Here is a 19307-nt window from a genome sequence, read left to right on the forward strand (position 1 = left end):
CAGACAGAGTTGACGGCATAGTTGCTCTACGTTCTATTCAGTAAAATTAATGATGGAGAACATGTGCCAACAGACTAGAAAAAGGTACACCTCCTGAAGATACCAAAGAAAGTAGACTTGAGCAAACGCGAGAACCAGAGAGGCATCATACTACTATCGGTACTACGAAAAGTTTTCAACCGAGCGTTGCTGAACCGAATGGAAGATTCAGTAGACGCCCACTACGAGATCAACAGGCCGGATTCAGCATATACGTGACACATATTGCAGAGTTCATCAGTCTACGTCACGAGACGAGCCCCAACTAGGAATCTTGAAGGGAAAGGTGGAAGACCAAAGAACACAATAAGTAAGGAATTGAAGGAAAACATCAAAATAATGAATAGAAAGTTGGAACAACTGGAATCGAAAGCCTAGGATAGAGTTGAAAGGAAAATTCCGGTCGACGACAAATGTTCTCACGAAGGGTAACAGGCTCAGATAGGCGTATTCTAAATGGCTAAATATCAATTTTGTAGGAGATAACTGCATACTTCGTTGCACCAATGATTGATTACTTGTCATCTAATACATCAGTTTCCACCCCCTAGAATATTTGGTTGGTTTTGCCTTCTGAAGTATATGACTTGATATTAGAGTGTAGTGGCATTAGACAATAGCCACACAATCCACAAAGCTGTGAACACGAGACTACTCAGAAAATAGATATTCAACATTTAACGCGGAGAAATACCCAACAATGGAGAAGGCGCGAATAATGAATAGAATGGACTGGATTTGATCGGATGGCATGGCTCGGCCATGCAGGCGTGGTCCATCTGAATATTACCTTATATCTTCTATTCATATTAAATATATTGTTCCTTCTCTAGCCTAACCTTGTTCTACATCATGTATTGGTAATTGATACGATACAGTGAGTTGGTGTAGTCGATTATGTGACTTCCACGTAAGATCTTATAGATTAGGCAGTTATATCATGACAAATCTACAATTTTAGGATTAGGTCTATTATTAGAGCAGTACTAATATCATAGTAGACCATAGTTCAACATTAGTGAGCCCAACTAAAGAAACGCAACCTATTATTGTTAATCTTATTTCCATTCTGAATTTCTTGATCTATTTTGTATTTATGTTAACCCAATATTCTAACAGTCCTGATTAATGCTCACATGTATTATCGTAATGTTATATTGATTAGTTCTCATGACATACTAGCTCAATCGATAATAAAAACTGGTCGTCTATATTAACTAATTAGCTTTGATGATTCGTTAAGAAGCTTTGATAGCATTTACATGCTTCAGCAACATAGACTTGTTTAAACATCAAGCTCTAGCAAATATGACCCGTAAATAGCGTAAATATGCATTGACTAACAATGCAATCAAGGACTAAATAGTTATCTGGATCTAATTCTTAGTGTTCCTTCGCCTAACACCTCATCCTGTTTTAAACTATGCACTATCCTGTAATATCTTTTCTTCCGACCACTGCCTGCCTAATTTCATATTCTCGAGTTCCATTGCCAAACAACAAGGATGACACTTCTCCAAAAAAATACGATGAGTTCCAGCTATAAGTTTTCTGCAATCATAAGTTCATTTTAGATGGCTCATTCAGTGGCACACACAATTATCTGGATTCATTCAGTTGTTCTGATCAGAGCGAGTCCCAAAAACCTCAACAACATCAAGCACCCTGGAAGTGATTGCCATACTGCATGTTTTATTCTGGATACTTTTGGATCATTACTACTCCTCACGAATGGCGTTATATATGTCGTCCACTGAATAATCTAATTTTCAAAAACAACCCAGGCGAGTTCAACTATTTTACTTGATGATTTTTTTTTACTTAACATGTATATGTTTTCCGGTTTCTTTTGCTATATATTTGTAAGTGTCCCTAGGCTAAATGCAGTAATTTCTTATGGAATGTCTATAACGCATCATATTCCTGCCTGAAGTTTCATAAGCAGTCTTGACTTTAAAGTTACTTTCCCTGGTCATGTTCATTATTTTTAAATTGTCATATACGTCAACAACCTGCATGTTAACCTGGCCCATACATACGTTACACTATATCTCCATGTCTTGTAAATTTAGAAATCATCTGGATCGCCTTTAACATTTATCAATGAACCCATCATAGTAGCAGCCTAAAATGCGGACATAGTTTAGATAATTAGATTACAAATTTAGGTACTATCAACGGCACTAGTCAAATAACTAAATCCCCAGATAGCTGTTGACTAAACAAACGTTTAAAACCAAAACTGCGTAGCCTACTTAAATTACCACTAAACGAATATTTCTGAATTGAAAATTATAATATAATTAGGCGTCTCGGATTCTTTAACGTTACAAATTTCTGATAATTTCGAATCACCTAAAGCAACAATACCTATTTTTCCACTGACTAATCCTCATTCAACACTATAACTAGTTAAATTTAATAGTTTCAGGATATCGTCATAAAGCATTGTCATGACTTGACAATCACGTAATATGACTGATAAAATTAATGAAACTATTAACGAAATCGGTCAACAAATTGACTTATAATTACCGTTAAATGGTGTTGTTTTCTTGGTATCTTCATCCATCACAGATGATTACAGTATGTTTCTCTCTCAGTTGCTCACTCAGTAAATATCTCAAAACCTTGTCAGTTTAATTAATGGTTTAGCGACACAATCATGCATGCAAATAATCAGTATAAGCAGTCGAGCAAATCTCCTGCAAACTGAAAACATCAATGTCGAATTTACCCCAACACTGACTAAGGTTCAAGCCATTATCATAGACATGAGTTGGGAGTGTACTCCCCCTGGTTACAACTTATGTTCTCCCTGATAATCACATGAGCATCACTCACTATTAATCATCTTGTAAAAACTTAGCTAAATACATCTTGCAGCACCACATCACTTCGTCATATGACACAGGCCTAACTGATTTTAATAACTTATAACCACTATATCTCAATTAAATCGTATTCCGCCTTATGATAAACTGCATACTTGCAACTGACTTGTATGCCCAATCAGCCGGCAAGTATAAATATAAATAAATAGTCTGCCACAGATCAGAACATTGAGTCTAGAGCATGTCTCTTACGAATACACTCATGTTTAACGATTTGTTCCCAGCTATCTGTCCAAAATTCATATAATTATCACTCATGTATTTAAATTTTGTTTTGATAACCATACATGTGTATTAGTAGTATTACTAAATTCTATCACGGTCAAGTAAAAATGAGGTTGAGAAAATCTCCATGTAACTAAATAAACCGTATCAAACTAACTGGAACACTAGTTGGAATTCTTCTCCACGTTAATACTTTTGTTCTTTCAGTTAGCCTACTAATACAGATGCAATTAGAAACCACATATGGACAGGTTACCGGCATAATTGTAAATTGATTTCATAAGTTAAACCAAAACTAATACCAATATTAACATTTCTACAACATTGATTACTTTTAATATTTCTTAACACAAATACTTACTACCTATACGTTAAGTTATTAACCAACGGCTATTAGCACGCATCGTCTTATTATTATTATTGTTATGCCATTCTTTATAGTTCAAATAATCTTCACCCAAATTCTCATGTCAAGCGTTTTAAGCATGAAGGCAGATATTTTAAAATTATTATATGTATTTCCCGACCAGATGCTGCCGCGTTTTTGATTTATCTTTCAGCTTACCAATACCCGGAGGATTCTTAATATTCTTGGTAACCTCCGGCGCGCGACGATCCCATCCAATTTGGTATCGAACCAACATCACGTTGATTCTGGTGGGAGAGTAGTGTAGTGGCATTGGACAATAGCCACACAATCCACAAAGCTGTGAACACGAGACTACTCAGAAAATGGATATTCAACATTTAACGCGGAGAAATACCCAACAATGGAGAAGGCGCGAATAATGAATAGAATGGACTGGATTTGATCGGATGGCATGGCTCGGCCATGCAGGCGTGGTCCATCTGAATATTACCTTATATCTTCTATTCATATTAAATATATTGTTCCTTCTCTAGCCTAACCTTGTTCTACATCATGTATTGGTAATTGATACGATACAGTGAGTTGGTGTAGTCGATTATGTGACTTCCACGTAAGATCTTATAGATTAGGCAGTTATATCATGACAAATCTACAATTTTAGGATTAGGTCTATTATTAGAGCAGTACTAATATCATAGTAGACCATAGTTCAACAAGAGGATCTCTTTTGTTCAATCAGTCAACATGATTATTACAGTAAATATACAGATGAAGTCATCACACAATATTGTTACGTCAACGCTTGCTCATCAAGTTTAAACACTACGTTTGTTTCGTATCATAATTCTTTTAGGTACTTGGACTAAACGAAAATCTTACGTTCAGATATGAAGTAAAACTATATCTCTTACATTCCTACCAACTGTTCAGTCACACATAATTAAAACAAAAAGTGCATTAGACTAATCAAAACGTGCGATTCTACTACGTTTTAGATACTTATAGTGATACATAGATTAACTGCATATAGTATCATATTCAAAGATTTATTAAGCACATTTGTTTCAATACATTTATGGTTTATGCATTCCTGTTTGTTATGCATTATTCAATACCGAGATAGTGGAGTATGAAAATCGCTTTAATGTTATTTAGCGAATTGAAATTCAGCAAATATCCACTCACGATAAACCAGTTTTACTTCTCTCAACCATAACAATAGTCAGTCGTTATCTGTAGAAATGCGAGCAGAAGCATGGATCATTGAGATAAATTTTGATGGAGGGGAACATAAAGTGAGCATCAACGTGGAAATGACACCATCAACTCGCTATGGACCATTGCTGTTAAAGGAACACTTGGATACAACAGTACACGACCGGGTCCTATTACCGTGTCTACTATCCCTTGCTCATAGATATCTAGACGTTCACGTGTCCATTATATTCACTATGATGACTTTGTTTATAATCGACTAACTCAGTAGATCACAAGCCCCTAAAATCTCCGTTCCGACCAGTCGACTTTTAACCACTTGATTGTCTGATCTATACCGAATTCATATTAAAAGACCTACTGATTCGTGATTGATCTGAAACACATACTCCTAGAGACTATCTAGCAAAACTAGTTCCCCTGCACGCTTATATAAGCAAAAACAAGGATCTTATTAAAATGTAGTTAATATATAAGAATGGATAGATCTATCCTCATTGTTTGTCACATCGCAAAATACATACATTAGAGAGGATCGGATAAACAGAAATATAATTTAGGCAAACTAAAAACCAACATGAAGTATTGGTTGATATTTTTCCGACCTTTACATATTGCAGGACAGTCAAGTAACGAATTGCTTTATGGGTGCACAGGTTAAGAAAGCCATACAGATGTTCAAAGCTAGACAAATACATATGATCCCAAGACCTTTTTTTCAGAATGACTCACTTTTTAATTAACCAAAAAGTTACCTAAACCTGATTCGTTGCCTCCAAAATCACTTTCCTGTTCACCTAAAAAGTTTGTGTAAATTGGTCCAATTTCACGATCATTACTGTTACCGAGTTGATGTTCACTGGACAAATATTCAATAGTTTTGGAGCACAAAATACGTTTGCGGATCCACACAGAGTATCGACGACCGGTGGTCTTCCCATTATACTACGAACTGACTGACATTAGAAATGCAGACTATCGAGTTCCAATGATGATTTAAATGTATTTGTTGGGATATTCAGAAAAATATCCCAAAAATCATCCTGTTAAGTCTAATGCTATCCTTGGACTTGTAATTGTATCATTTTCCTATTGGTTAATATTTATTTCACGTGTCATTTTCCTATCGGCCAAATATTGTACAAATGTTATTTTCCATTTTATGGTACGATGTGGTCTTGAAGATGCTACAGGTATTCAGAGTTTGACAACGCTTTAACCAGTAACACCTTCTAATACGAAGCGTACCCACCAAGTGAAATCAAAAGACATAAGCGAGGAAGCCTGGAGATAATATCTGATATGCTATCAACATATCGAGAATCGTCTGATCTAATCTGACTAGCGATTGCAGGGGTTGTTGAGCACGGCGTTCCCACTCGTGATCTAGTGTGGATGCATGACCGAGCGCCTTCAGCTAGGTGAGTCCATTAAAACATGTGGTCAGCACCCAATGTCGAAAACTTACAGAGCTATTTATTATGGGGGATTTATTTACCGCTACAGTCTGTTTGATTGGTATATAAACTCAGTATGCTTGAAATATAATGATTCATATCGCAGAGGCTGAGACTTGTGCTCTGGACTTAACTGGCTGGACTAAACTGGAAGCAGGGCCAATTAGGACTCTAGACTGCTTATACGGTTTTATGCATCATTGATCCGATCGATAAGTCACAAGTTATAACAGTATTTTATTTGATCCCTCAAATGAAAACGATATCCTTGACGGAACTATTAGATAACCCCTTATAAAATCGACTCTTTCAGTAGATATTCTGCAACGAATAGTGCTTTCATATCAACTCTATTTTCTTATAAATAATAAGAATAGTCAATAATATTATGTAATTGATGATTATCTTTTGTTAACATTTTATTCCTGTAAAAATAAATGAACGAATGATAGATTTTATTATTAGCAAATAAAACATTCATTTATTATGTACATAAACATACATGAAATAAAGGTAGAAAATAAACAAATCTAAATAAGTACATAAAATGTATCATTAAACTGGTATTATGATTATAAACTATGAAAAATAAGCATAACAACCAATGGTATAACTAAATTATCAATTTGATCAATATATGCTTCAATAAGTACACCAATGAATAAAGGAATAATACCGGTTAACCAATACCATGAATAATAATATGATATTATTGTCCATGCAATCATCTAAATGATGTAACAATATAAAAAAAAAAAAAAAGGATGATGTATTCAAGAAATGAATCATTTGAACAATTTGATTATATAATTCACTTGTTAACATGTACTTGATATAAAGACTAGAAGGAGTTGTTAAGAAGGTTTTGTACTTCATTGTTAGTATCACCAATTCCAATGCCCCTAAATACCCTGGTATGGCCGAGAGTGGGGAGGGCACGTCCACCCTCTTGAAATGCTTTCAAATGGATACGCGTATACAGCCTCTGACAGGGAAGTCCTACTCACTACCTTCTCGTGGAGGGGGTGTTGTTTACGAAAATGAGAGGACGAAAAGAGAATGTCCGGCGCTTTAACCGGATCACAAACCAATGGTGCACATGGGCTCCAGGATCCTGAGGGAACAAATGGCGTATAAACCAATCGTTGGTCACCGGCTACCATGGGACTACATCTCCTCACGATGCTCGATTGCCTTGTGGGTTAGACTTCTAGGTCAAAGGCTTGGGGAGTGGCCTTCTAGGAAAACCACCTGCTTCGATCTGGGCACCCGGGCAGTATCACAGTCCATACACAAATATGATGAAATTTGTAGTGGCATTGGATCATAACCACACAATCCTCAAAGCTGAATACGAGATTACTCGGAAAATAGGTATTCAATATTTAACGCGGAGAAATACCTAACGATGGAAAAGGAGGGAACAATGAATGGAATGGACTGGAGTTGATCGAGTGGCATGGCTCGGCCATGCAGGCGTGGTCCATCTGAATATTACCTTATATCTTCTATTCATATTAAATATATTGTTCCTTCTCTAGCCTAACCTTGTTCTACATCATGTATTGGTAATTGATACGATACAGTGAGTTGGTGTAGTCGATGATGTGACTTCCACGTAAGATCTTATAGATTAGGCAGTTATATCATGACAAATCTACAATTTTAGGATTAGGTCTATTATTAGAGCAGTACTAATATCATAGTAGACCATAGTTCTACATCCTCTTGTACCAATATTTATATGTTCAAATAAAAAATTAAAAACATATCCTATAGCAACACATTGACACAACTCATTGGATTAACTCTAAAACAGCTTACAGCATATATAACTGGGAAGATTTGAATTATGAATTTCGTAACAGTAAAATCACTTGATGAGACGAATGAAACTGTCTATTACCTGATGTCAATTGTAAAAGATTGTTGTTCTGGAATGAAATTTTTTTTTATTTTACCCAACTTTATACACTAAGTTAGTAAAACATCACTTTTTTCCGCATAATTATATCTAATAATTTGGTTGTAAGTGAGAAGAGAGCCAAGCACAAATTTCCTAATCCTATCGATTATTCAGTAAGTTAAACGCAATGCAGAACACAGAACATATGTACGTTGGTTCAAGTTACCATAAGCCAATTTAGCACAACGAGATGACATTGTCAAAACAAATCTCATCTCCTCATCATCAAATGACGGATATTTAGAAATTTAGTCTCTTCAAGGTAACAAACTGATAGCAGGAAACAATGATTTAACATTTCAAACTAAATTATTACAAATAATTAGATAAGTTTCCAGTGCGTTAGAAATATTTGTGAACAATCTGATGACATTATTTTAATGACAGAATAATTCAAATACGAACTCAATATTATTTTATAAACTAAATCAGTTGAACTCATTTGTATTGGTTGTTTGGATCTTCTCATTGATGTTTAGGACTGAAATTAATCAGTCTCTTATAGGCAAATGTACATCCTACACGCATTACCTTGATATTACCATTAAGTCACAATCACTATAAGCACAGACAGATGATAATTAGCAGTGATATTCAGGATGCCCATTTGCCTTATTTAGGACTCGTCAGTTGGATGTACCTGCACTCAAGAGTTGAACAGTTGCATTCCTTCACATCAATGGGAAAATTCAAACAACCAAAAGAAATGAGTTGAACTTCACCTTATTGCACAACCTAACCCCAGTGGCTACCTGGACTTAGTAGCTAAGTAGAAAACTCGATGGCGTTTGATGTGAACAGTGCTGAGCGTGAGTCCCAAAGTGAAAATCAACTACAGAATGCAGATCTACCTAGCTAACGAGTGCCAAATGGGACGAAACTCGTGTTGCAAATTTGACTGCTAGCCACTTTCCATCTCCGCTGATAGTTATCGATTACTTACTACGTGGAGAGCTGGAATAGATTAGTGGGAAGTACTAATTCTAAATGACACTATCATAGTTTTGATTACAAGAAATACTAAATGTATTTTCTACGACTGAAAGTTATGAAGTTTCTAGACATTCAACAAGTCCGTTGATCTTGACGACTTCGATTAAACGCAGATTTCTTGCACAGAGAAAGTAAAATCAAAATTCCGACTTCGGTTAGTATAGTAATTTACTAGTAATGCAAACAATACTTGTATCACGTATACATTCAACAAGAGAAACCTGAATATTTCGATGATGTTGTGAATTCTTGAGAATTTAATTAAATCATTCGACAAATGATTTAATTTGTTTAATCTGGCTAGTGTTTTTACTATGGGATGGGGTTACCGACCCCGTGCCCAACCCTCCTTCTTTACCCGGGCTTGAGAACGGTAGTAACTCTAGAAGAGCTACAGGCGGATATAAGTCATATCCTAAGAATGACGGGTTATGATAATACAACCTAGTCGCCTAAACCAAAGTAAGTCGAGTGGGGTTTGAACCGAGGAGTTAGTGGCTGAAAGTTGAGCGCACCATAACCAATAAGCTCCAGGTCCGCTAAATTGGGGCTATCCAGCCACTTTAAGAGAATTGGGTTTCAAGAGCTTTACTGTAGGAAATACCCTCGGTGTGAGAAATAGGCGGACAAAGCTTTTCAGGCAAAGACTACATTCATTAAGCCACGACTCGAGCACAACGCACCACAGCATGCCGATCAAGCCATCTAGACCGGACTAGGCTGTGGCCGGATTATTAGGACGGAGCCTTTGACCAGTAACCCACGTTAATATACGGGTATACACGCCAGCAGGCACTCGCCCAATCCATGACTTAATGTGCTACTATACTAAAGGGTCCGAACACTGAAAGCCTCGAAATATAGTTTGGGGCCCGGTTTCAGGAGACTTAAAATGACAAATCTACATTGAAACATTTTTATAGGAAGCATTGGCTCTCACTTTTTCCAGTCGTACCAATGGCACATGGAAGGATTTCTTGACAAATCACAGTAGAGAAATCCTTAGATTATTACGAAAATAATTCAGTGTCAATAATGAGTTAGTGATTGAACTTCCTAGTGAGGAGATAAGAATAACGACAATCCAGTGGATCATTCAACAAAATTTTCTTAACATTAAATCAATGCATGCCTATATTACTACTATATACACAAACATACATACATACTTGAGAAAAGAATGAAGCGAAAGATCCTAGATATGTTCGATGTGATCCAGGCCAACGACGCCTTCCATAAGCTCGTCCAATCAATGCAGCAAAACTATCGCCTATAGCTATTGATAGAACTCCTGACCACGATGACGGCTTCACATCCAATTGGTAACATAAGTTGCCTGGTTATAAATATTAAAAAACTTCTTTACGAAATCTATGTATTGACTTAAGCTTATGCGTATAATAATAGATATTTGAATATTAATAACACTTAATTTTAAAAAAAAACAGAATTGATCAAACTATTTAACTGAATGGTTTCATAAACACAGTTACTAAGCTCTAAGTCAGGTTGCCAGAAAAAAATTTTTTAACTACACACTAACAACTAAAGAAACTCATACATAGTTGCTCACTCATCAGTGTTAATGTCATTTTATCAATAGTACGAGTGCCAATGTGCACAGTTTTTCACTGATACTTGATAGTTGAAAGTCATTTCGCTTGTCTTAATTCATGCTATAAAGTTCAAACATTAAAATATTTCACTGGTTGAAATCATGAGTCAATCGAAGCTAGACCACTATGGAAAACCTGGAAGCACTGAACGGCTGTTTTGTCTTAGTATTGGACTCCTAAGCAGTGCGCATCCACGATCCCACACCTCGCGAGATTCGAACCCAGAACCTATCAGTCTCGCGCCAGGCGCTTAAACAACTAGACCACTGGGCCGGCATCCAACGGTGTTATTGTTTAACTTCAACCAATCCACGAAGTTGCGCCACCGCAAACCATTGTCTTCAGTGAGTTACTATCTCACAACAGATACGGTTGAACTCCACTAGCCACGGCTTCTCATCAGAACTCTAGGAAATAATTCTTAGAGACAGTCACTAGTGAGCATATGATGATTATAATCGGACAGAGGTTTTGAAATCCATATGGAGTTAGTCACTGATGAACATACTAATATATAATCTTCACAATTCAACTGTATATTTACTAGTAATTAGCATAGCAACTGAAAAAGTGGTCATCGTGTATAGATCTTGTCAAATTATTGCTTTACTAATTGTATATATATTAACTAGTTTGGACGAAGTAGAGCATTAGTTATGACCACCGGACACGAAATTGTGCTCAGGACTGTTAGTTTTCTTTCTGTACGAACATGATAACTTTCGAAACCGTTAGTTTATAATTCGATAATTTACACCCATGAATTCAGTCAATTCGCATTATATAGCGACGTAACGATCATCCAATTCTCCTGAACTTATTCTCCAATGAAACCCAAACCAAAATGCCAGATAAAAGATACAAGTACAGTAGACGTTAGTATTTGAAATGAAATCTCTAATAAAAAATATGCTTCGAAATTCAGAACTTACTCATTAAAGGAAAGGAAAGACGACTGAGTGTTAGATACGATACACTTCGGGTACATGGAAAACTATGGGTAACGTCAGCCTCTAATCGTATTAGTGACATGGTTCAACTCCAACAGCAATCACTTGTCAGTAGAAATTCTGGAATCTATATGGAGCTAGTCACTGATGAACAGATTATCTCTGTCATAAGAAAATCTATAAAATTTGCAAACTAAATCGACACTTCACAATTAGGATGGTTTTTTAACCACAAGCCCATGAATGTTAATGAATTGTGATCTAAAAAACAAAAGAATCAGTCACCACTGAACTACTTCACTAACCTATAAAAATACTTGCTAAATACTACTTCCGTCTATCAGTAGACTTAATGTTTGATATTTGGTGGGTCAATGTTTGAATTTACACAACAAGGATTGAACTTAGTGTTAGTAATTATGATCTTGTATATTGCTAAAAATAGGAGTTCTAATGTGATTTACAAAGAGTTGAATGTGCTCTATATTTTATTGTTGTACTTTTGTAGATAGTTGTCAGTTTTTTTCATAAAGCCTTAAATGCCCTGTTACGGCCGAGGTTGGGGAGAGTCCGCTTTCCCTCTCGAAATACTCCCACATGGCAACGCGTATATAGCCGTTACCAGGGTAGTCCTACTCACTGCATTCTCGTGGCATCACTGTTGCTTACGAAATTGAGAGGACGAAAAGCGAATATCCAGTGCTTTAACCGGGTTTGTGGACGTGAAGGATCCACCTGGGGGAGTTGGAAAACCCTGATTGCAAACCAATGGTGCACATGGGCTCTAGGATCCTGAGGGAACAAATGACGTGTAAAACTACTGTTGGTCACCGACTACCATGGGACTGCATCTCCTAACGTCGATCCATTGCCTTGTAGATTAGACCTTTAGGTCAAAACCTCCAGGTCTGACCCTCTAAGAAAACCACATGCTTCGGTCTGGGCAACCAGGCAGTATCACAGTCTTCACACAAATCAATGATAACTACTACTGGCCTCATTTTTATTATGTGGAGCTTATGTATTCGGTGCCCCCATGTACCAATGTTTGTGTTCAGTTCAAATAAATAATTCTCTTAAGCAAAATGTTCTATAAAACCGATAAACTTTAATTTACTTACCAATACTAATTATACTCCCATTAGTATTTCTATTTTGTGGCCACCAAACAGGAATACTTAAACCGAGTAAAAGAGCAATAGGTGTGAATAGAATGTCACCAGAATCTCGTTTATCACGAAATGGATTAACCAAAGTACTAAGGTAGGAGGAAAGAGTAGATGGCTACAATTTAGAAATGAAAATTTAAAAACAATTTCTAGTTTAAGTATTACATTGAAAACTTGTTTGAAACTATGTACAATTACGTCAGTTTGTTGCCCAGAGTTACTTACTATGTATCACATTTATTAAGTACAGGTTTATGCAATTGGCCTCGATTCATATTGTTTTTCCTACGGTTAAATGATATTAATCAGTAGACTAAAATGAAGTAGATGTGACTGAGTTCGAATCGTTGACTTACTGACTGAAACCCGAGTACCTTAATATTTAGATGACAATGACATATTAGTAGACTAAGACTAAAATAAAAAGGAAATTTTACTGAAATGATAAAAATCAGATTGATGACTGGATAATTGAGTTAAGTTTAACAGTTAATTAGATGGTCCTATTTTTAAATTATTTAGCACCCTTTATATTTAGACAAGAATAAAATGATCTAGATAGGAAACTAGTATAATGTAATGTAAATATATTTGTGACTGTCACACAACAGCCGCCTACTTGAGATAAAATGAAACTAGAACAAGTTTAGTAGTTCGGTCTATTAAAACATCAATTTAATCACTAGATACCTTTTCTAATAACTGAATCATTTACGTTGTTTGAAACGTCGGATCGGGGGAATACGATGATATAAATTAATTAATATTTAGAGGAGAAACACTATTATCCTCACAACTGAACTGGGTGAAACACCTAACTGTACTCAACAAAAAGGCTGTTTGTAGTAGTTATGTTTTAAAAGCATACAAATGATAAGCATTACAATCTGAGCAATAGAATTTTAAAAAAACTGAAGATAGAACGAGACAGAAACAGCATTATATATCTCAATGAATACTAGGTGCGCGAAAAACTCCGATTTTTTTAATATTCACATGGAGAACCACAAGGAATTGGTTAATCCAAGATTTGATTCAGACAGACAACCGGGAAGTGATAACCGCCCTCATACCTCTAACAGCACTCAAGACCACTGACTGATTCAGACAGGTAATATAGCCAAAGAATTGTTATTAAATGTTTTGTACACTAGACCGTGAACATATATTTACTCATTAGCTAAATCCTACCGCAATAATTTGATCTTCTACATGAGTATGCTTTAGTTTTCCCTATAATAGTATCTTAGTGATCATAATACATAGATATAAACTGTAGTAACATCATACTTTATCATTAATTTAAGAAATTTTCACCGTGATTAAAAAAAACCATGAACAACTAATTTTATCAAATGATCACTGACGTACATTTATTGTATTTACGGTTTACGAATAAGCTGAGTGACGGGAGATGTTTTTCTACCAACCAAAGGTCGAGTTTATTATCCAGCAATGCGTTGTCTTTTAATTTATGGATACAAAATATGGTCATTAAGAATAGATTATATTCGTAAGCTACTAATATCCGGTCATAGGTGTCTTCAAAGCATGGTCTGTATATTTTAAGACTACCGAGTGAGTAATACTGAGATTAGGCATAGGGTGCTAGGTGGAAATTGAAATCCGATTAACCAGGTAGTGAATCTTGATCGACTGAGGTGGTTGGGACATGTACTATATATCTCCAACAACCGAGTACCTCGAAGGGCGGTGCTGTCTGGTGTAGGAGTAGGCTGGGAGAAAGTTAGGAGGGTTAGGTGAAAATGTAGCATCAGTTTGTGAGGTCAGTGACAGTTATACTGAATCATGCAGATGGATACAAACTACGTGGTTGGGATCCGCGTTTCAGCCATCACCAGTGGTTGGAGACTTTTGATGACGTGATTTACAGTCGCTTGCAATGGCACAAGTGAATTGACTCCTTTTTTCTCTTGGATCCTGACTCTCAGAATCGTATACTCTCATACTTAATCTCCTCTATTACTATCACTAATACTACTTTTACTACTCTGACACTTGCCTTGATAATTTTCTCTGGTTATGTTGATACGGTGTGACAACTAAAACCGATGCACATATGTATCATGCCCTATGTTGCAGAGGACTGAAGTACTATTCTATACTAACTTCGTAGTTATAGGATAAAGTAGATTTGTTGGTTACTAATACGTATCCTTAGTATATAATATATGTGTTAGTTGTTATAGAACTCAACTAGGTTTAACACAAAAGGTCTGGCATACATTTAAGAATAAAAGGATAGGTGGTCAGTTCATAGTATTACACTAAATTTTGAGGGATAGCTCTGTAAGACTCACGTCTGTTGATTTGTCACGACCCTTTTGAAGAGATTCTAAAAATCACCCAACCTGATGGCCTAAGATTTAACATAGAAGTCAATGATGACTCTAAGGTCGTTTTCAGTTACACTCCCCCTGAAAATGAAACGAAATCTCGTAAGTCAAAAATGCTTGTCTAAGCCGTCTTTAACTGTAGTGCCTTCCGAACAATATTGATTATATAATCTGTCATCACTTTATTACCTCAAAATATCATTCTAAATTGTGTAATACATCCTTTTAGCGGTGTTATATGAATTTTTCTGTGTTGTTATGCACAGTACATGTTGAAACAAATACGACCACACTAGGAATACCCTGACGGACAATCTTCCTTGGTTGAGTGAACGCCCTGTCTAGAGCCGTGATGGCTTTTGCAAAGGTCTCTATCTGTTAGATATGACTACATCAGAGTAAATTCTACGACTATTCTCTACCGTTTGGCTTTGATGCTGAATAGGTAGATAAGTAGGTAACAATCCAGTCTGACAAGACACTACAATGCACTTGACAAACAAGCCCCTGTGTGATTACATTGAGTATCGATCTCAAAACCTACTTGTAATTATAATCATAATCAACGTAGTCCAACTAAAAGTATCAACAAACTTACCCCTCGCCTTCGGATCCATTCAAAACACCAAAATACAATAAGTAATGCGACAGACATCAATGAAAGAAGATATGGTGAATAGAGCAAGCCAGATGAATATACAATACCAGCAGCAAAATGAAATAGTTTACGAAGTTGAAACGTTTCTTCTTTGTCATCATATAATAAATCACACGTTGTACGACTATTTCTAATTAATTCATTTTCGCTAAATAATTCATAATATTCACTTTGGTCAGATAGGCTCAATTCATCGGATAATACAATTGAACTATCACAAAATTCTGGTTTAACTGTACTACTATTCATGATCCGATAAATGTTATGATCAGAACAACGATAAACAATAGTAATATAAACACATAGCATAAATAAGCATAGCCAAAATATCAATAAAATGAAATTAGTTGACACAATAAAGCATTCAATTTGATTTATAATGAAACTAGTAGCTATCTTTACACGACAAGCGTAAATCCAAAAGCATCCAGTCAAAATAGTAAGTGTTATTAACACAAAAAAAGCCATTTTCACTGAGAATCTAATAGAATATCGTTCAATTAGAAAGAGTATTAAAAATGGTACTACAAAATTACATTCAGTAAGAAGAAATACTGCAGAAAGTTGAGCAAGTAGCATAGTTTCACCAAACGTAAACGAAAAAGGGAATAGACTTAGTAATTTGTAAGAAAAAAATAAAACAAACATAACTGTAAATAAAGGGCGAATCACCGTACTAACATGGTGAAAATGTTGACAATTCAGCCATATACATATAGGAATGACAGCATGTTTAAAATGACTATTCTTCGTTAAGAAGAGTACAGTAATTAAAGATAGAAAAAATTCATAAGCGAGTGCTTTATTATCTGTTTTAAGTAATAAAGCAGGGACGATAAGTCCCAACCATAATCCGGAACTAGCATCTTTTCTTGAAGTTTTTAACAGACGATGATAAGTCAACATGGTAAATAAACGTTGTACGTATCTAGAGGTGTAAATTATTGTATTTTGGAGCCAGATTTCATTTCTGCGGTGAAGAACACGATAAAATACTTTATCTTAGAGGTTTCAACAAATACATCAACCAGTTAATTTCATTGATAATTTTAATAACAGCTCTAAAAGGTTACACTTTGTGCATGGTTTGTTTAGTCAAAAACCTATTCAATTTACAAGACACTCCGTAAAATACAAAGTGTGATAAAGCGACATACTTTTTCGAATCCCTGTGTAATAATTTGACACACTGGTCTTCAAATTTACTAGACCCGGGTGGATTGATGAAAGATTAAATCTAAGCTCCAGTATGAGTAATTTGAGATGGGTAACTGATTGTAAGACCGAGCATAAACGCATATTCCTACTATCTACAAACTCCTATAAAAGCGGAAAGCGAAACCATTTATGAGATACCGAAAACATATTGTTTATAAACACTGTATTTTGTGAATTAGTCGTAGTCTCTGGATGCAAAATTATCTAAAAGCTTGAGTCTACTGATAACATCCCAATGCTAAACCTCATACAAGTAGTACTAAGATGTTAAATGTGCAACAGTGCCCTGCTGATTAAAACCACTGTCTTAGAAACCACTAGATTACAGATTCGAACCCTGGTCCGTCTTTGGGTAGCGGGGCGTCATCCCTAGGCTCACATAATATGCCTCAAAGCCGAGTACTGAAGTCTGAAACCAAGAGGCAGCTAGGGACTAAATGCATTTTATCCATTTATTTAAACACATATTGGCACAAGGAGGCACCAAATATATGTGCGCCACAAAAATAATTTGATTTATATGAGGGCTGGAATAATACCCAGGCGCCCAAACACAAGCAGGTGGTTTTCTTAGGGAGATATTTTGCCTCGTTGTTGTGAATTATTCTGAGCTGTCATTTAAAGTCTCCAATCGCTGGTGGCGGTTATCATGTGGACTCAAACAAGTAGTTTGCATCTGCCTACATAGTTCAGACGACAGTCTGACTCCATAGGCTGATGCCACGTCCTTGTTTGGTCACTCCTATCTTTCTTCCAACCTAATACTGCACCAGCAAGCATTACTCTTTGAGGCAGGCAGTGGTTGGGCCTACGTAACATATGTCCTAACTACCTTAGTCAGTGAAGATTTATAGACTCACCGACCAATTTGACACATTTGTCAAACAACATTGTTAACTCGGTCGTTCGAAGAAACGCAAGCAATGCTTCAAAGCTCCCATGATCAAAAACCATTCGGCCTACTCACATCTACTTTCATAGACTATCCTTCACAACAATAAAGTACGATAGGACGAGTTACTGTCCACTATACTTGTCCTTGAGTCGGTAGATGGACACTCCACATACACCACAAGTGACACAATTTACCAAAAGTCAACCGAACTTTCCGGATTCGAAACGCCACATCACCAGACACAAACACATCATAGCTGACTAGACCACTTAGATAAATGAAGTGATCAATGAACTAAACTACTTCACAACCTATCATCAGTTTAGGTGTTGGTTTAGACCAGTCCTAAAGCAACATTTTGTATTTAAGAGACAAAACACATTTTAAATGATCTTGCGTTATTGCTCAGAGTGATTAGAAGACCTTGCACTTTGTCAGTGTCTTCACCAAGCAGAACTATGTGATCCTTGTGTTCTAAGTCAAGTGAATCATATGGTAGGATATTGAACTTCTGAAAAGGTGGTTGGAAATGTTATTACAACAAAGATCGCATTAATGGCTAAAGTAGGTGAGAATGGGGATAGTGGGTAGCCCTGGCGAACACCAGTTAGGTGTCGTGCTTCGAGTTTATAGGTACATCTAAAAGTTATTACACAGGGAAACCTAAATGATTTGAAGTTTGATAATACCACCTCGCATCACTACCGTTCAGCAACCTGACTAACATACAACCTGAGTAACGCTTATAACCCAAATCAGCGCTTTTCAAATGCGAAGGCGCTCTCATGAGTCCAGCAAGTTTGCATGAGCAGACTTCGCTGAACAGAACTAACGACTGAGAATAAACTCCACTCTCATTCGTAATTTTGACGTCGCACCTGACAATCAATCAAAATGAAGTGGGTGTCATATTTGATTCTATAATGAACCACGAAGACGGGTGTGTTTTGTTCTGCTGTTTTTGCTGGCTTATCAATGTAACAGCAATGTTTGGTGTTTCAGCGTCTCGGTATATTGTAATTTATGTGACGACTAAAACTATAGCGGCCAATTTAGGTGTTTTGTCGGGCTAAGATATACTTCGTAAAATCCTTATAAGTCATGAACTTGTAGCTTTGTTTTTTTTTCATTTCTGGATTTACATTCCTGTAGGTAAATGTCTTTTATCATGCATACTTCTAGATGTAGTTCACCAGGTAGAAACGTCTGTCCCCTGATAAAGATAAAAGCAAATATGGGAGGCATTTTGGCCAAGAGCATATAATTTTTAATGTAATTAACGGTA

General features: G+C 36.2%; 1 protein-coding gene across 3 annotated transcripts; it reads right to left on the minus strand.

Moving 5' to 3' along the window:
* Positions 1–836: 836 nt before the first annotated feature.
* MS3_00002570 (uncharacterized protein) lies at positions 837–18812 on the minus strand. Of its 3 annotated transcripts, none has more exons than XM_051210163.1 (5): positions 18755–18812; positions 15216–16879; positions 12847–13009; positions 7699–10495; positions 837–4018 (listed from the first exon to the last, which is right to left on the minus strand). In XM_051210163.1, exon 2 carries the CDS (start codon positions 16813–16815, stop codon positions 15814–15816), a length of 1002 nt encoding a protein of 333 aa, XP_051070129.1. In that variant the 5' UTR covers positions 16816–16879; positions 18755–18812; the 3' UTR covers positions 837–4018; positions 7699–10495; positions 12847–13009; positions 15216–15813. The 3 variants fall into 3 exon arrangements, with proteins under 3 accessions (XP_051070129.1, XP_012797095.2, XP_051070130.1); XM_012941641.3 differs by lacking the exon at positions 837–4018 and adding exons at positions 5350–5540; positions 5583–6928 and having other exon boundaries at positions 10329–10495; positions 15850–18812; XM_051210164.1 differs by lacking the exon at positions 837–4018 and having other exon boundaries at positions 6773–11986; positions 15850–17012; positions 17067–18812.
* Between the last annotated feature and the right edge of the window lie 495 nt (positions 18813–19307).

Source organism: Schistosoma haematobium, chromosome ZW (genome assembly GCF_000699445.3).
Source record: "Schistosoma haematobium chromosome ZW, whole genome shotgun sequence".
Classification (NCBI taxonomy): domain Eukaryota; kingdom Metazoa; phylum Platyhelminthes; class Trematoda; order Strigeidida; family Schistosomatidae; genus Schistosoma; species Schistosoma haematobium.